This window comes from Rhipicephalus sanguineus, chromosome 4 (assembly GCF_013339695.2).
Source record: "Rhipicephalus sanguineus isolate Rsan-2018 chromosome 4, BIME_Rsan_1.4, whole genome shotgun sequence".
Classification (NCBI taxonomy): Eukaryota; Metazoa; Arthropoda; class Arachnida; order Ixodida; family Ixodidae; genus Rhipicephalus; species Rhipicephalus sanguineus.
The window spans coordinates 119864157-119883970 of NC_051179.1; the positions used below are offsets into that span (position 1 = coordinate 119864157).

Below are 19814 nucleotides of genomic sequence, written 5' to 3' on the forward strand. Positions count from 1 at the left end.
TTCGTGCTTGTTTTTCCTGTGACAGTATCTTGTTCCTGTAACTCAACACTAATGTCACGCTAACGTGACATTCAGGTTGCTATAGTGAGGCATTCGCAAAAACCAGCAGCGTCGCCACTTCCCTCCCTCCCCTACAACTCGCGCATTTTAAAGCGAAGCGACGCTAGACTCCGACTTTTATAGTTGTGGGGCTGCACTGGCTGCACATTCAAAGACATGGACATCACGAGAGAGGATAGGGTCCTGGTTAAGGGTGCGGAAATTACGAGCGTTTGCCAGGACTTTGTGCAAGAGCAATACCGTTTCAGCCACATACAAAGGTAATCTGAAGCCATTGTTTGAGATAAGCTTATCAAGTAGGCAGAGTGACAGGTAGCCACGCATTAGTGGGCCACAGCATAAAGTTTCCTAAAATTAACTAGAGGGAACTCTGGCGCTGCGATCGTTCAGCCACCATGGGAATGATGGGTAGTACACGGATTTGCCTAGTCTTCGTACTTGCGGGCTTCGAACGCACTTGTGGCTTTGTTTATTTCTGTGTTTTGGTTTTCTTTCGGATAAAAGAATCGATCGTTGTGAAATTCGTGACCAGATTTGAATTGGTGAGGCTAAAAAGGTTAAAGTGGTGTAGTGGAACTGCTGACTTTTGCTGAACTACGTTTCGAGACAAAGCGGATGAAGACGACGCGGAGTCAAACGGAGCCGAAAGAACGAAGTTTAGACAAATCCGTGTACTACCCATCATTCCCATGCTGGCTGAAGCGCCATGCGTTGCAGCTCCCATAGACACTAGCGCCAGAGTTCCCTCTAGTAAGTATTGTAGGAAACTCTATGGGCCACGGGGCTCTCATTTTCTACGGATATTGTTTTTTTTATGCTGACGCCAGTAAAGAAAATGAACAGCCTAGCTGCTCTTTTGTTCAGTTTGTCTTTCCTATTTCTTTTATTACACTTAATCGCCTTCTGAGGCTCCACCCCGCAGGCCACCTGTTGGGAACATCTTTTACTGTGCTCTCGGTATTGTGTTATCAGAGCTTAAAGAACGTGACCTGTAGCTGAGAACATCCTGGACGGTTTCCACCCTCCCGACAACTTTTCGATTGTCTCACGGTGCAAATTTACCAGCGCTTCTAAGTGTTTTTTTTTTTTTTACGGCCGTTTGATCGTGCACTTTGCCCTCATTTTGACGCCCGGTCACACGAGCTGCTCGTAAGAACGAGTCGCGTGAAGTTCTAAAACATAAAAAAAATGGCAGGCAGGGTGTTCCTCGTCTCTCAACGTGAAGTAAATCATATCTAGAGGCTGTCTGTCGGAAAGTGGTGAACCAGGAATGACGTTGCGATAAGAAGCCAAAACGTGCGTCAAAGCCGTTCTGAGTGAAACAAGCAGATAGATAGATAGATAGATAGATAGATAGATAGATAGATAGATAGATAGATAGATAGATAGATAGATAGATAGATAGATAGATAGATAGATAGATAGATAGATAGATAGATAGATAGATAGATAGATAGATAGATAGATAGCGCATGGCGACGACGACTGTAAGGGCCAGCTTTTGTTTCTAAAAAATGTTTTTGAGTGAAATTTCTGGTTTCCATTTTCCTAACAAGGCCACACCTTAAATTTCGCGTAATGATTTCTCGCGCTCTCTTCTGTATATATTACTTTATTTACTTTTATTATTTATATTTCTATTCATTACTTTATTCTAGACTTACTCGACACCCTGATCTCTGCTTAGGCCATGAATGGATTCTCGTTATTAAACTTCCCTCCGATTACAAAGGTATCGACTGTGAAGCAACTTTCGACTACCGTCGTGTCGTATGAATGAGTTTTAAAGAATATCATGACCAATGAATACATAGCCAGAATTCTCTAGAAAGAACCGCAAGGGGCGTGAAACAAACGCAACGATCCCGTGAAGTTCTGTCAGATGACTATGGTCCAAAAAAAAAAATCTGTCCCGGTAAATATTCATGAATGGTAGGGGTGTGCGAATAGTGAATAGTAGCCTTCGAATCGAATATCGAATATCAAAAGTTTAATTTTCATGGGTCTGAATTTTTACATATTTGCATGCAAAAAGTGTAGCTGCTCGGATGTTCGGCAGTCAGAATTTCTAAAATAAAAACAAAAGAAAAGCTACTTACGGCACTCGTTCACAACAGCGTTCGAGAGGGTTGCTATTCTCAATGCCGAAAATGCTAACAATTGCGCAGCGGGACGGGAGTTTGCAGTTTCTGTAGCGTGGGTGCAGCAGTGGCGAATGCTACATGGTCAAACGACCAAGCTTTCACATGCATTTGACGCCAAGGGCCGAGGTTTTAATATTGTTAATTTCGGGGTGTCTAACGTCCGAGAACCACTACATGATTACGAGAGACGCCGTAGTGGAGGGCTCCGGAAATTTCGACCACCTGGTGTTCTTTAACGTGCACCTAAATCTAAGCACACGGGCCTCAAGTATTTTCGCCTCCATCAAAAATGCGGCCCCGCGGCTGGGATTCGATCCCGCGACCTTTACGTGAGCAGTCGAGCACCTTATCAAATAGACCACAGTGGCGAGTGGCCGAGGTTTTCGCGGGCAGAGGTCGGTACGTTTTTCGGAGCTCGCGGCGTATGCGGCCGAACTCCGCGATCGTTCTCTGTTGGTGACATGCGACATGGTCATGCAAGAAGCCCGTGCCTTCGCTTCGGAACAGGGTACGCGCTTCAAGAGGAGCTGAGACTGGGTGCATGGATGTTCCCGAAGAGAACGATGATTCTAATAAGGTAATAAGGAGGAGTAGTCAGTCTGGCGACTAGTATAGTACATATAGGTTGCGATCTAGCATGCGATCGTGAAAACGGAGTAGAAATAGTTGTCCTCGCATATATTCCGGCGGCGGTGCCACAAAGGCTTCGGAATGATCGAATTGTCAAGCGGCGACTCTTCGAGTAATGGGATAGTAGATATTCGATTCGCGAGTCGAACTATTCTGAGCGCGATTCGTATTCGAGTATTCGCACTCCCCTTTGAAATAAAACTGAAGTATCACAACACTATTGCGTTAATTTCAAAATTAGCAGACGTATAGCGCAGGGGCGTAGCCAGAAATTTTTTGGAGGGGGGGGGGGGGCGTTCAACCATGCTTTATGAACTTCGTGCGTGTGTTTGTATGTGTGGGTGTATATATACGCAAGCAAAAGTGAAAAAAATCGGGGGGCGGGGGGTTGAACCCCCCTGCCTACGCTCTTGGTATAGCGGCACGAACGAATGAAACAAAACTTAGAATTTGCCGAAAGAGTGTTCCAGAGCGCTTCAACTCGTGTTCACCGAAGGTGGGAGGGTTCCTGAATCCAGGATCCTTCAAACCGTGTGAAGCTACATTTGTTCGTAAGGAAAAATATTCGAATCCTGACGCTGAACATTTCATTTGGAAAGTCAGCTTGCCATTGCGGAAGATCCCTTATAAAAAAAAAACAAAAAAACCCCTGTGAATTCGGCTGCAGGTGAACCTTGTTTCCTCAATTCATAATTAAGAGCTCGTGATTAAAGCAGACTGCTTGAGCTCGTACATAAAGCTGACAGCAGGCGTAGAGCATGTCACGTCGCCACCTATGGTATTACACATGCACAGCTCGGTCCGTAATCGCCTTCCAAGTGCAGCGTCACATCTGGGGCTGTCCGCTAAGTTCGCGCGACCGCGAGAGACCCTCCAATAACATCGGCGAACATGCTGAGCTCGCGTATGCTAACCCAAAGGCCAGCCCTCGCATATTCATTAGTTCTCACCTCCTAGAACGTTCAATTATTTGCCCGTCTTAGCGCTCAAATCTTGCTCCGACACCTGCTTTCTGGCGCGCACCTGTCGCCACTGGGGCAGGCGCCTCCGCTAATTCCCGCTTCCTACTCTTCCGAGCTAATTCCCTGGCGATGGCGGACAAGAAATTGTACTCCCCTGCCTGGAAAGCTATACTCGAGTGAGGACTGCTGCAGCACCGCGGGCGCGATATTAAATCCGCTGGTGGCACTCGAGGAGCAGGCTGATACGACGAAAGTGAATACTCTAACGCCTTACTCCACTGCATATTCGCCATCTTTCCGTCTCCTTTCCACGAATGGCGGCGCTGTTTATTTACTTCCGTTTTATTTACTTTCCACTATTGATGTCATCTTATAGATGAACGTGACGTTTCCAGTGGGTCATGTTTCACAACCGTGATTCTACTTATCTCACTAGATTCGATGCGTAGTGAAATCAGTAATAGACGTTGATCTATACACGTGCAAATGGTTACAGGAGCTAACGCATGGAGCCCATATAGTTGTACCATGCCCGGTCATCGCCTGCCCGAATCCCATAGTGATGACGCAGCAGCACTCACATCATCAGTGGCCACATATTCTGTCACCTTACACAGCTGCAGAGCGTAATGGGAAAATCAAACGGTCAATTGGGACTTTCAACGACTTGAATGCGGCAAATGCTAGAGTTTCGAGTACTGAAGCTCTACAGCTGAAGCGGCGCACGGTTACGACCAGTTGTTAAGGTGCGCTATGGAAGCAAGACACAGGCGCTGACAGGCCCTACTAAAACTCGAAAGTCGCGGGTTCGATGCCGGCCGCGGCGGTCGCATTTCGATGGAGGCGAAATGCTAGAGACCCGTGTACTGTGCGATATCAGTTCACGTTGAAGAACACCGGTTGGTCGAAATTCCCGGAGTTCTTCACTAAGACGTTCCTTGTAATCGTATCGCGGTTGCGGCGCGTAGAACTCCACAAATTATTATTACAGGTTGCACTAGAACAGACGTCCATGATGCCAGCGTTCTCAATCCTTTCTTTCATCATTCGAGGCTGTATAAACGAAGTAATAATAATAAAAGCACTGTTACTGAAAGTTCGAAAGAGTGACAGCCAATGAAGTAGCTTTATATAGACTCTGGAAGATCAACGCTGATAACTACCTTTTCTATTTTCCCTCGAGTTTCAACTCTTACTAGCAGATGTGCGGTTGGAATGGTGCGCCACTCACCGGTTGTTATAGTTTCTACTTTGTGTTCATTTTTTTCCTCTAAAGAACTCCAATTTCAGAGGTTCGTTATCGAGAAAGCATTTTTTGCAATTTGATCGCGTATAAGAGTAACTCTAAGACTTCCTTCATTTCTCAAGACGCTTTTCTTTCTTGCTTTTGTTATACCTAGCGAGAAACAGCCCACACTTTCTTCATTTCAAATTAAGTAAGCTGTACAAGACGGTACAGAGTGTGTAAGCGTGCCGTTGCACCGCTGTATTATGAGCGAGGAGCCCCGTAGGTCCGCGAGGAACTCTCCGGCTATAGAAATCACTCGCCAAGCTTAGCCTGAAGGTTGACCTGGAAAGCTTTCTTTGACATTTCGTGGAAACATTAAAGCCACTCGGGCAGTTTATTTTGAGCTACAAACTTCGTGGTTTTCAGCGTCTTGAAACACAACCGGGGTTCGTGAGTGGCGCCGTACAGTGAAGGACCCGGGTTAATTACTTCTTACAACCTGAGCATTTTACGATTCCGACCTATAAAAATACCGTCGTTTATCAAAGGCGCGGCTTTCGGCTCAATATGAAAATGGCTGTTCGACATTCCCTTCGTGACCAATTTAGGTGAAATTCCTTCCGTTGGCTAAGATGGGTGTTTGGCGGAAGGTATTTATGTGCCGATAAAGTTGACTGAAGGGAGTCGATCGACAGATTTTTTTTTTCCAGTCTGCAATGGGAAAGGACATGGGTCATGATAGATTGCACTTTCGGTGATGCTTGAACGCTGCCAACAGTTAGCTCTTATGAAGCGTGCTCCCTTGTGCTGCAAAGATTCTAATATAAGGTGCGTCTGGTGCGGATTCCATGCGAATGAGGTGCACTCAAGTATTGAGCGAACAGAATGGAAAGTGAGCGAAGCTGGGCAGTGTATGCAAGAAGTCTGGCATCATTGTTAGCCTGACGAAACGTACAGCAAGAAATTTGCACGCTGCAGAAGCTGTACACCCCTCTCTACATTACTGAGTCATAGTTAATGATGTTCAGTTTTTCAACTTCACAGCAAGACTTGTTCAAAGAAAAAATGTGATTAGCGCTGGGTCACGCCCACTCATTGCCGTTGTAGAGGCCAGGAGGCGCACTGTCCGTTGAATCGCGTACACATAAAATCACGATTTACTAAGAAACCGCGTTTTCCCCCTTTACTTAAAAGCCTAAATCCGCGTTGTAATCCACCGGTTCGTCGAAGCAAAACAGCGGTGCGTGTCACTTCAAGTACCAGACTAAAATAAAAACAAGATTAAGCGGTTCGCGTGAGGTAACCGCGTTTTCCGTACCGATTCCGTCAAACACCTTGAGAAAAACGCGAACCAATTGAAACTGTCTCCGCCTGAGTGGCTCAAGCTCATCACGTGGTACAATAATCCATCGCACTAGACGCCTCAGCCTACCTCATCCATGGACTATAGCCACGTCACAAGCTTAAGCCTTAAGGACCGTGAGGGAAGTAAACGACCAACTGCTTGTATTCCTCCAACGTCCATTGTCTCTTTTTATTGTCAAACCGTCCAAGTTCTTTTTATACTCTGAGCCTCCCCCCCCCCCCTCCCCCTCCCTTACTTTTTTTGCAGCGAATTGTTTCACGGATACAGGCACAGAGATATAGATGGATACTATAGCGCCAGCAGACGTCCAAAGGAAAGCAACATAAGAGTAAGGACACGCATCTTGAAGACAAATGTCTTTTCCTCCAGAGAAAAAAGGGAAATCCCCATTCCGCTTCGCGACACTCGTAAAAGCAACGCAATGCCCCTTTTCTCCTGTCCGTTTTAATGTCTCCTCTGTGCTGTCGTTAGCGCCGTGTTAGCGCCGCAAGGACCGAGGCCCCTAAGAAGTGAAACTAAGGTTACGCAATTGAAATTGCACGTAAGAAAGAGGAATAGTTTTGTACGACGATTATGCTTACGTCCGTTCACATTGTTGTCTTTGTTCGCTGCCGTTAAGATATGATTGAAGAGCCGCATGGGTCTGTGTTTCCCGAGTGATACATCTTTTTTTTTTTGCTAGTATGCGCGATATTACAGCTATGCATGCAGTGATATCCTTTAAACCCAGGAAAAATGGGAAAGCGAACGAAAAGAACACGGAATAAAGTTTCCCTTCAGGGCAGATATATAAAGCGAGTGTAGAGAGCAGTGGGAGGCTAGGATTGAGGTGAATGAGTATTCAAAAACACAGCTCGTTTTCAGCTACAGGCAAACCCAGCGTTGCGCCGCCGACGCCTCCGACGTAGTAGCTCCGGTGCAGAAGCGCAGTCCCAGCGCAGCGTGTCCCCACGAACTCTCGGCTGCCTGGAACACCGAAAGTCGTTTTAATGGCAAAAAAGCCGCGCGGGAAAACGGAAACTCGTTCAACACCTCGCGCTACATCGTCGGCATCGCGCGAAGGTGCGCACCGCAACCTGTTCTTTGTGACTGCGTGTAAAAAAAGGAGAAACCAGGGAAGAAGAAACGAAGTCAGGAATGTCATAACTATGCCGTTAGCAACAGCACACGGTCGGCTTTATTGCTGCTACCCGGCAAGATCTACCTGGCTGTCAAATATATTAGCCGCGTGTGCGTAGAAAGAACTATACGGGCCCCGAGCACTCCTTCTTCCTTCTGGGTCGACGCGCAGCCCGGTAGTTCTCGGCAGGGTAACGCCGGCGACGTCAAGCGACCGTATTTCGCTCTTTTTTTTTTTGGACGTTCTTGATGGCGTCGTAAAGACGTCTTCTCGCCGATTCGGCGACTTCATTTGTCGACGTCTCCGTCGCAGTCACGGGTCGGTGCGCGTCGTTGGCGTCGACGCCCGCCGGCTAATTCCGAGGCCCTAACGATCGCCTATCCGCGGCAGTGCAGGCATTGCGTAGGCAGCCACCTGTGCCCGTTACGCGACGTGAATAGCAGCCAGTGCCGGCGTGGCTTTGCTGATCTCTCTGTGCGTGCGCCGAAGTGAACGTATACGCAACTGAATGCGCGCGCATATGTAATATCGGAAATACTTCTTCCCCTGGAAGTTTCGCAAAAAGCTCTCAAATCATTCCTTCTGTCATCATAAATCATTCTATTTTGTCCTTGTGAAACTCTACTGCAGCTATTGTATTATTATTTTTGTTGTTGCATTTAATGCTTTCTTATTTTAGGTTCTGCTGTAGTTGTTGTATAACACCGCTTCAGTGATGTTACTTATTCTTGCCATTGGCCTATGCATTGTGCAATGCATGCGTTCTTCGCCGTGGGTCCCCCTACAGTCTTCGGACTATGAGACCCTAGTCCTTGATACTTTCCTTTCATTTTGTGCATCGCTGCTTCGCTAAACGATAAACTTGAAACAGAATCTACCAGTGCGTGCATGAATCGAATACTATGTTAAAATCAGCGCGGCTGTGTTTTTTGCTTGTCTAAATTGTGCGGGGTTCTTCCGGCTTGTCTACGCACGCGCGTTTCATCACCGCCATCAGCTTTTTTCTTTCTTTTTTTTATGCTTAATGCCACACGAAGGCCTCTCTCGGGAATCCTCGGCTGTACCCCTGTCTTGCGCTGGCTGATTCTGTGTTATTTGAATACCACAAAATTTCTTTGCCGTTCACAACCATGATTCCTGCTTCCCGTGTAGCCAGCCGTTCTGGTAGCGTGGCAGTTATGAGCGGCGGCTTTTACGTGTACGCCACAAGGCTTTCAGGGCGATCGCAATGAGGTACACCGAATGCCACAAATAATTCCCACCATGCCCAAGTATACTAGTAACAGGTTTAGCGTTTGACGCACCTCATCGCGCCGCGCGTGAGCGCGCAGTATGGAGATCAAAAATCAGGAACTGCCTTACAGTGGCCCTTTCAACTGGCTGGTCAGGTACGAAACACACGAATGTTGTGAATAGAGCGATGGGTTGTGTTACAGTTCTTCCTTCTTTCGCTTTCGTACTGCTTCTGTGAACGTGTAATACACATATCTGCTTACGCCATGTGCATGCACGCAGGAGCTAAAACGAATCTTTTCTATTGTTTTAGTTTTGTGGAGCAACTTACCAGGTGTGGAGGTTAACGGCTGCTAACTTTAGCGCTTTGCGACAATGTCCGTGACAGCTAGGCAGTAACGTGACACGGAGTAAAAGACGGAGTTTTATGACTTCGCATTTACGAGATTACCGCTCAGTCACGTAGCGCGACCGCGGAAGGAAGGTTAAATCGGGGTTCCCAGTGCGCGCATTAAAATTATACGACCGCCGCCATTGCAGCGATAAGCGAGGAATAATTATTTGGCGTCGCTATTTATGGAAGCGTTAAGGCGACGAGGATCGGAAATGAAACCAGGCAGGCGGTACTGAAAATATTCATATTTGTACGTTACGACTAGGTCGGCTTTTTTTTCCCTAGTAGTTGAGAACGTGTTACAGGCACGGGAGCCGTACAGCAGATTGCTCGATAATTCTTTGCTCAGTTTATTTATTATGAATCTAGACCGCCTCCTGGACGGTTCAGATGTTTTATTCTTTATTATTTTTAAGTTTTTTGTCCAAGCGTGTCTTTTGTAGACGTCGACATTTCATGGGGGATAGCAGGAAAATGCTTCGACCTAGGCCGTAAAATTAGTAATTTCTGGCATTTTTGACGCGTCGGAACCACGACATGATCATGCGGCAGGTCGTAGTGAAGACCTCCGGAAATTCCGACCGTCCGGGGTTATTTAACGTGCACCTAAATGTAAGGGATCATAAATTTATGCTGGAACGTATGTGCAGGAAGGTTTCAAAAAAATGATCATGGTCTGATTAAGAACGACCTCTTGGACTGCTGGTTCGAGACGTAAATTCTTTGTAACTATTTTGCCTCGGGAAACATTACTTATGGGGCAGACTGGGTTTGCGAATGAGAAACAGTCGTTCGGAAAATTCCTACGAAGGCCAACGTGAAGTTACGCTGTCTTGACTGTGCGTTTCATGGACGGGATATGGGCGAATAAGGAAGCATTCCATTGCTTTTTAACATTGTATTTTTGTGCAAAGAACGCCGTATTGCGTATCAGCTTGTTGTTGGAATAAATCGAAGCACAGTTAACCGAAACCAGTACTTTTATACGCGTGAGAGCTGTGAAACGTAACATCGGGCACGGACTGACAATATTTGGGCAGGCCAGTTGACGGAAAGAAACGAAACGTGACACTCTTCTTTTTTATTTGTGCGCTGTCACATATATCAGTACGACAGTACAGGCCCCTTTCTCAAGGCATGGGTAGATAAAATTTGTTGTAAAGTAGATGTCCAGAACACCATATGGCGATGGTCGCCAGAAGATGGCATTCCACGTTTCATTTATCAAACGAGGTGCGTAGCTTTAAAGGTTAGTATGAAGTGCGGAGTAATTTGTCCTTTTGTCACGGATTACACGCATGTATTGGCGTAATAGAACCCTTAGTGCTGAGTCAAGTCGGTATGTGCATGCATGTATGCATAGTTCTCTATAGTTATATAAGTTCGCATACTTATACTAATTATGAATTACTATTGAATTACGCGCTCAAAATACTGTTGATTATGAATTGTTATATGTACGCGGGTATGTAAGTGCATATTATTAATTGTGTGTGCATGCGTGTACTTTTACTACTTGTTCTCATTATGAATTGCAATTTTGCTGTTTGTAAAGTGCTTGTGATTCACTCTTGATACCACTCCTGCATGGGCTCAGTTCTGAGCCTGCAGTATCCTGTAAATAAATAAATAAATAAATAAATAAATAAATAAATAAATAATAAATAAATACATTTGCCCTGAACAGTGAAGTTATGCGGCAGTTATCAGCACTCTCCTTTTGAATAGGGACCAATGTGACTTGAAATTTCATATGACGTTCCTTTTTTTTTTACTTTTCCTTGCGAACACGAGGCCCAGCCATGGCCTGCGCTGCTATCCTTCTTCTCACAGTTGCATTAATGGTACGCGAGAAACTTCGAGCCCTGGACAGAAGCTGAGAAAATTAATATCTTCATGACAACGGATTCATTAATTAAAGGTTAAATTACCGGGAGTGAGGCCCGGGGGTTCCGTAGTAACCCACGAAGGGTGCCGTAGCGGGGGGCTCGAGATTCATGCGGACCACCAAGGTGTTTTTTAACGAGCACCTGAATTGAAATCGGAAGCGTTCCCACATTCCATATGTAACGGTATGCGATATCCGAGGAGACGAATTGAGCCCGCGATGTTCGTCTCCAGTCGAACCCACGGAGAGTCATAGCTACAGGGCTAACGCGACCGTTTGTTTAGTGCGCAGTACATTCAGGTTGACCCTCGCATCGACATACAGTGGACCACGCTGCATGCTGTCACAAATACTCAATGGCGGGATGACCAGCCTGACAGTCACGCTAATGTATCACCTTGATGTCGCACTGAACAAAAAATTACTGCGCCTATAACTTGGTTCTTCAAGGCCTCAACAGCTTACGTATCTTTGTGACTTTTCTTCGCAGAGTGGACGCCGGGGTCTTCACGTCGAGAGCAGCTAAACGACGGCCATGAAGCACATCGTGTTCATCACAGCCTGCGTTCTCCTCTTTCTCGCCGCCACCGGCGCAGAGGTGAGTCGCTTCACTCGCAAAAGTTAGCTTTAAAGGTCGGAACTCTTCCTGAGACGTGCCTCTCGATCTGTCTAGCCTGTGCGCCGAATTCTCAATGTTTAGTGGATGTTCTCAGAAAAAAAAAGCGAAAAGAGAAAACGAAGAGACACACTGCATTCTGTTACATCTAGACATGTCGCTCCGATTCTGGGGCCGATTGGTGTTATTGTACGGCGAACCAGACATGTGAATGTAAGCGTTGTACAAGTCGTGCACAAGTCACGTGCCTCTATATCGGTGCGTGTGCCGACGCTTGTTGAAGACGAACAACCAGGCAGATATCACGCAGTGAAGCTCACGAAGCCCTTCAGTCGTAAGCCGTCTTTACCAACGCCGAGCTGCTTTCGCTGATAATGAGTCCGGCACCCTAATCCACTGGCTTCCGCACTTGTCGTAGCGCCTTGATGCTTCAGAAAGGACACAGAGGTACGAGTGTAAAAAAAAGAGATTGTTCATGAGTGTGCGTGCAAGAATACTAACGAAAAAAGAATTACGTCATGAGCCGGAGTGCATGAGCGGGTGCATGATCGGGTGCTATTGTTTTTGTCGCCGAGGCGATCGGCCGCTGCACTTTGATTGTCCGGGCCAGGACTTCCTTGGACTTCTTAAGCTGTATCCAACTATATAAATAGCTTCATATCGGCGTCGTGCATGGCTTCCTGAGAAGAACTATCTTCGACAAACCGTAGCAAATGTAGTCGCACTATGGATAAACAAGCGTGTGAATCGTGTAATTATGCAGCAATTCCCAATTTCACAGCAAGATCTTAAAGCTAACATTCTTTTTGTGGGGCAAAGTTTGATAATGGGCAAAAACAGCGCGCAGACGGACGGGACGAAGAAAAGGATACACAGAACAAGCGCTTGTTCTGTGTATCCTTTTCTTCGTCCCGTCCGTCTGCGCACTGTTTTTTTTTTTTTTGCCCATTATGTATTACCAACTAGCCCAACTTTCAGTCTTGCCGCAAAGTTTGAGCCAAAGCTGACGCTGGGTGTATCATTACCGAAGGCTACGAGACAACGGCAGATGTCTGATTGGAAAGAAAATCTTTTCCGTTTCGCCCTCTGAACACTAAATGGTGTTTGCTTTCTTACGGACGGAAAATAAGTTTTCTTGCAATGTTTGTTTCCATAAACAAGTCCAACACTACTGACGCGAACTGTTCGGCAAGAAAAAAAAAATCCTGGACAAGGAAAGAAAGAACAGCGGGAACTACACTTCATGATTAACTGTGAGGGTCTACTCAAAACAGAAGACGCCACCCCATTGGATGCTGCATGTGCAATTTGCCGCAACTCCTTGGCAGTGAATTATTAAACATGCATTGAAGGATGGCAGTCCACAAGTTAAGATGAGCGTTACTTACGCGGGGCGTCTACATTATACGGCAAATATGCGCACTATTGTTATGTAGCGCGTGTTGGCTCCGAAAGGCTACGAAATAAAAAACGCTCTTGCCCCAGCAAAGTTGCGCTGTTGCTATCGCCTGGTCATTAAGATGAGCCAAGGCTATTTAATCAGTACATCGGTCCTTCACGGTACTACGCGCGCGTCGGGAGCGCTCGCCCATGCGGTGTGGCACGAAGAAATGCGCGCGTGTTTTTGAAACGTGGAGCCAGCCTTAAAACCACAGCGCACTGGCGGCACTTCGCGATCGCTTTGTCTCTGTCACGAGTGTCATTTATCCCGAGGGAAGCCTCACACAGTCTCGCACAGGCTCGTGTTGCGGCCAGTGCTCTCAAGGCCATGCCGACATGCTCCCTTTCTCTGCGCGGTCCGTCGTGGCATGCGTCTGGACGGTGGGACGGGCGCCATAGCACTCCAGAGTCGAGTTTAGGTCAGTGAAGGGGTAATTGGAATATTAATGCAGTCTTCCCAGAATAAAGAACTTCTGCTCGTGATTGCCCACTACACAACACCGCCTCTGCGTACGCAGGATAAACTCGAACATCCGCAATAACCTGAATTCATTTCATGTCTGTTTGCGCACAGAGACGTTTCTAGCTATAGAGGGAAATGGGAAAACGTCGGCCCTAGCATTACGGGTTAGTTCGAAACGACGCAAATCCTCTAAGCGTTTAATACAGAACAAATATTGTGATTGCTTTTTCTTTCCTAGCTTTATTGTGATAAGTGTGTTTTGAGAGAAATTTGACGGGCACATGCAACAGAAATACAGTTCAGGCTCTTTTACATATTTTTTTGAAGTCGTACCATTCCCCTTTATTGAAAATGTACGCTTATCTAAATTTGTAGGTGTTGCTGTGTACATCAATGGCGATGGTGCGTGAGAGAAATAAAACAAGATAGATTCTTGAATTTCTTGTATAAGGATTGCATTCAGCGTATTTTGTTCGTTCTCTGTCAACTCCAGAGGTTTAGACTGAGACTAACGTGCTCATCGTAACATTTCACTCCTTCTTTCCGCATTCGAATTGGTGACACGATTATCAGGTCACTTCATATTCGACACAAAGCTGTCTGGTTGGGCCAGCGTTACTAGGTCAACAATCGTTGGACCAAAGTTTAGTTGGGTCAACATGCCAATGCTTAAACAATCAGGGACACGAATCAATACCCGTGTCACACGGACACTAAAAAGTCTTTTAAGCAAGAAGACTTTTTCCGAAAAAAGAGTTCCGCGCGCTGTCACACGGCAGAGAGCGATCTCCTTTTCAGAAGCGGTCTTTTCTGGAAACGGCGTTCGACGAACTATTTCACGGCGGTAAAGGAAGCCTCGAAATCAGTGGGCGCCAGCATTTATGAAGTGGTGAAAAAAACCGACAGCTCTTTATTACGGTGTCACTTGGGCTCACATAAAAATAAATTTCATTTGTCCTAAGCAGCGTAAGAAACCCATTTCACTTTATTTTTTGCGTACTCTCGTAAACAGGGCGAACGGGTTGGGATTATGGCCGCCCGCATAGACGCCAGTATGGACGCGAGTGAGCGCGGAAAGGCGAACGCCGGTGTGCAATCAGCCCGTCGCCGCGTCTGCCTCGTTTTCCAGAGAGAGATGGTACGCTACAAGAATTCCAATTGTCACTTTTTCCTCCGTACGGTCATCCATGGCGAGGCAGACAAGAGCGCTAACAAGGAAAACAAACGCCCACTGCTGCCACAATAATATATAAAGGCCGCCAGTTGTGCAAACGCTTCTTAAGATACTACTGCGCGAACCATTTTTAGGGGCGAAGCTCCTCTTAGTCTAACCTTGTCACGTCTCCGTTGTCCGGCGTAACCACCTTTGCAAACTGCCCACTAGTTCGTCTTTGCAAACATCCCACTACGACCCATCACCAATACTTTACAAACTGCCCACTACTTCGTCTTTGCAAACATCCCACTACGATCCATCACCAATCCATTACTTCACCGACCATAAAGCCGTTAAAATGAAGGAGGAACGGAAGCCACCTTTGCAAACTGCCCCTACTTCGTCTTTGCAAACATCCCACTACGACCCATCACCGATCCATCACTTCACCGACCATAAAGCCGTTATAAAGAAGGGGGAACGGAAGCCACGTCTAGCTACCACTTACGATTAATAAAATTTCTTGTATAAATATATACAGTGTTTGTCACATCCTTGATGATGTACTGGGCTATCGCTTTGATTACTGCTGGGCGAAACCACTGAAGATTTCACGGTGTAACCATGATTGCTTCAGGAGCTTCGCCCAAGCTCTTCATCATTCACCCGTGGATATGCTGTGATTTTTTTTTTTCAACTGGAGTTGTTAAATTTATGTCAACAAACGTGCCATACAATAAATTTGGACAGCTTCTGTCGAGACACATAATTTTCTTTTCGCTGGTTCTGTTTTGAAATCGAGCGCCACTCTTTCGGTAGCGCATTCGGAAGGAACCTCTAAACAGAGATCGTCGGTGCCGTGTGACTGCGAGGGAACGCCTTTTCATAAAAAGTCTTTCAACATAGTAAAAGACCGCTTACCTAAAAGACTTTTTGCGCGCCCGTGTGACACGGGTATAATACATTTGTACAGTAAAAGATTACCTGGCAACGCGGGACCAATTTCGTCCCTTTTGCATGGGTGAGTGAGAAGCATTAAAGGAACCAACACTTGTACATAGCTGCGTACATTCGTTTTCATTTTATGCGGTAAGTTTTTTTTTTTTTTTTTCTCGGTAGTGAGCGTTCATCGCTGACGCCGTATGGCGCTGCACTAATCTTCACCGCTAAAAGAAGTAAAGATGCAGCCGCAGCTTGGATTACCCGTAGCGTGATTACAACTGGAGTGGTTTCATGGAACACCTGTCGACACGGACGAGTGCCGAACAGCTCTGCAGTTACCATACTGGGTCGCTCGAAATTAAATTGCCGAACAGATATGCGTATGTTTTGTGCCAGCTGTACGAACATGTGCAGTTTCATCAGTTGAGCCGATGGGTTCGAGCTGGGGGTTTAACGGGCCTAGCCGGTGGTCCCTTGTTCTGTTTGTTTTATCTGCATGTATTGTACCGCGAAAATCGATTCTGATTTGGGCCCCTGTGTGAACGCCGTGCGCAAATGAATGCACCTCTTGCCTGGGCAATGAAATGTGGGGCGTTGGATGCAATTACAAAGAACGAGGTACTTGAAGTATGTTTCATTCAGGTAGCGGAAAATTTGGGGCCGCTGCCAGCTAAACAAAAAGAGGACGAACGTTTCAAAAATAACAGAGGAAGAACGTGCGCAGAAATCTTGCCAAATGCTCCTACTTCAGGACTGTTTAGCGCTAGTTCGTTTATATTGAAATGATGGCACGTTTTGCATGTGAATGGAATACTTCTAATTGCGCGGAGCTTCGAAGTAACGTGATACACTGTCGTATGCGCTGGGGTATATTTTCATCTTGCGAGTGCATTTAATGTTACCATAGTCGCGATTAGCGGTAAAACTTACGTTTGGGTTCACGGGTAAACGAACATCTCATTTGTTCGAACCAAGTTTGTATAAGCCCAACGAGCTGCTCTCTTGAATGCTCCACAATTATATGACTGGCTATGTAACTAATATACAATATAATCTTATATTTCGAACGACTCGAGATGGGAGCCTCGCATTGGCCACATTACTAGGACAGTCCTGAAACGACTATTTGTACTGAAAAGATGCCTAAACCTTTTGTTAAACGCTTATACAACCCCTCTTCAATCTGTATTGGAATATGATAGCCCTGTATGGCTCCCACATACCCAGCAACAGGTGAATGAAATGTCAGTAGTTCAAGTAAAAGGAATAAGGCTTATTTTCAATAAGAAGAAACTGAGAAACCGATGAACACATAAAGTTAATAACACAGACATCGTACAGTAAAAGCGGACCCAAACTAACGCGACTATAATTAATTTCTCAGCTACTCCATGGCATAATAGAAATAGATACCTCAAGTATACCTATACTCGCATGGAAGACCAGCACCTCATGAGCACCCCCATATGCTGGCCGAACACTCATCCCAGACATTTTGCTTCAAATATCAGTATATTTTCCTCTAGCAATTAAACCGTGGTACTCACTTAAACCTATTTTAACTAACGAATCAACCTAAGGAAGTTTACTATACTGCAGCGGAAAGTGAATCGCTTGCTTCACAAGGGGCACAAATTTCCCTGTAGAATCCTTAAACTAGCTAGTGCTGACCCCATCTCATTTTAGAACTGTATACAGGGTGTTTCAAGAAATGTACCCTAAAATACTCAATAACAGGCAATTGCGATATTTGCTCGCTGCCTTCACAGTTGCTTTTCCTGTAGAGTCAGGCATCTTAAAATAGTTAGAGACATCATTTGGAACAGTAATAAGAGAGTGAAATTAATTAACTTTTTAATTAGAGGAGTTAGGTGGTTATGCCAAATGGGAGAACTGAAGTGCTTCATGCGAAGAACCCATCGTAGCTTTGAGATATAGAAAATGCACCCTCTAGTAATAATTCTCGCGTAGTGAAATTCAATCAAATTCAACGGCGAAACCGAAGCACTGATGAGCGCAACAAGTTGACGACCAGAATGACGCCACTGTTGAAGGCAACGATTACAGAGGTGTACTTCTTCCACGTTCGTTAATGTGTGTGCGCCGTGCGTGCTATAATTGCAAGCGCAGCCCGCACACTCGGACAACAAGGTCGGTTGATGGTTGAATAATGACGCTCACCCATTGTGAATGACTCTGAAAAATAAGACAGTTGCGCTCTTTCGCCTTTCTGTTTGTTTCGCCGCTGAACATGGTTGAATTTCATTACTTAAAATGATTACAACAGGCCGCTTTTTCAAAGTTCAGTTCTTCGCATGAAGGACCTCAATTCTCCCTTTTGACATAAACGCCTAACTCCACTAATTAAAAAGCTAATAATTTAACTTCCTTAATTCCTGTTCCAAGTGATGTCTTTAGTCGTCTTAAGATCCCTGTGGTTACAGGAGAAGTAATTGTGAAGGCATCGAACAAATATCGCATTTCCCTGATTTTTGAGGATTTTTTGACACACTTGTTGAAACACCGTATATGTGGTCTTTTATTATTTTTTACAGCGATATAATGCCTCGATGAACTTGTTATTAAAATTATTTTAATAATATATTCTTTTAATAGTCATGTACGGTGATACATATATGGCTCTGTGTAACCAAAACAACTGTTCGAACAGATCGGCAATATATACGAAAACTACAAGCAGCGCGAAAGAAACGACGACAAAAATTGAAACACACACAACACGACTAGCCCTGTTGTTGTGCACTAGTCCTGTTGTGTGTGTTCCTATTTTTGTCGTCGTTTTTTTCGCGCTGCTTCTAGTTTTCGCATCATGAACAGACTCGCCCAAACCTACAAGTTGTTATAGTTACAAGAATATATAGTTACATCAAAAAATACACCTAATACATGTGTTATAGTATATAATGGCAACTATATGGCAATGGCATGCACGAACTTTCTTCCTATATCTATGTACATTATAAGGGGTGTGAGAAGGCGATTATTGATAGGCATTGTGAGGGCTTGCAAAAAGCTTCGGAAATTTAAGTCCACAACTTATTCGATTTTCGTCAAGCTGTATAGTCGCCAGCGCTCTGATAACGGATCTGTGATTTCGTCCTCCCACACATTAGGCCTAGAAAGCAGATTCAACCCCAAATATTACTAAAAATGCTATGAACCGTTCACTTTAACTCACTGTTACCTTGCCTACGCTCTACGTTCGACGTTCAAGAAGCAGCATTTCCCGACATTTCAAGATTCTGCTTTTATGTGGTCAGAAATGCACTTCACGGTAGAAATTTATCGTGATCCTGACCCGTCAGTTCAAGAACAGCAAACATCAGCGTAGGCAGTGCCTTCTACAATTAAGAACGCAAAATCTGTGGAGGTCCAGAGTTGCCTTGTGTAACGCAATAGTTTTGTGACTGACTGATCAGACGGTCGAATCTTTTTCATTCATTCATTGTTCATTCATTCTTTATACCTTAAAGTCCCCAACAGGCTTAAGTCATTATTTGCTTATTTTGCTTAAGTCATTTTTATAAGTGTTCGCAAATTGACCTGTCCACATATTAAGTAAACAATATTGATTAGCGACTGAAAAGTGGTAAAATACACAAATTGCGAAGACGTATGCAGAGCTTGCAAATCATGGACAGCAAGTAATAGTTGATAACTCCATAATGAAATAAAGTCAGCGTCAACCCATCTAAATAACACCCAGAAGTTGCGGGATAGGGCTTGCCCAGAAGATAGAAAGTTTTAGAATAGGGTACTTAGGCTCTGCGTTCCATGAGTACGCATGCTGATTTAGAAAAATAGCGCGGGTAGCCGCAAGGCTAGTGCATGACGAATGCGCTGAGGCAACAACGTACGCGGAGCTTTGAGTACCCCCTTTTAAATGTGCCTAATCAAAATAAAACGCTTTCGGTGCGCCTGGCGGATATGTAATCACCGATTGAGTACCAGTGCTGAAATCGGGGGCGCCTAGGGCAGCAGGAACTGTAGGCACAGCTTATTCATAGGACAGGTATTACATCTACGGCGAAAGCACGTAGGCCTGGTCTGAGATTATTAACATTAGTATTAGGAGAAATGCGCGGTTGTCATCACAGCAATACCGCTTGACCGCGGGTGTGTTCGCCTGCTGTCGCGCGAGTAAATGCACT

The 19814-nt window shown here is 45.3% G+C and overlaps 1 protein-coding gene across 2 annotated transcripts in view; it reads left to right on the forward strand.

Moving 5' to 3' along the window:
- The window catches only part of LOC119390623 (prohormone-1), a 203570-nt gene that overhangs the window by 140454 nt on the left and 43302 nt on the right, over positions 1–19814 (forward strand). For both annotated transcript variants that reach the window (XM_037658232.2, XM_049414883.1), the window contains one exon: positions 11516–11623. In XM_037658232.2, the coding sequence (XP_037514160.1) occupies positions 11561–11623 (63 nt within the window). In that variant the 5' untranslated portion in view covers positions 11516–11560. The remainder of the gene's footprint in view (positions 1–11515; positions 11624–19814) is intronic.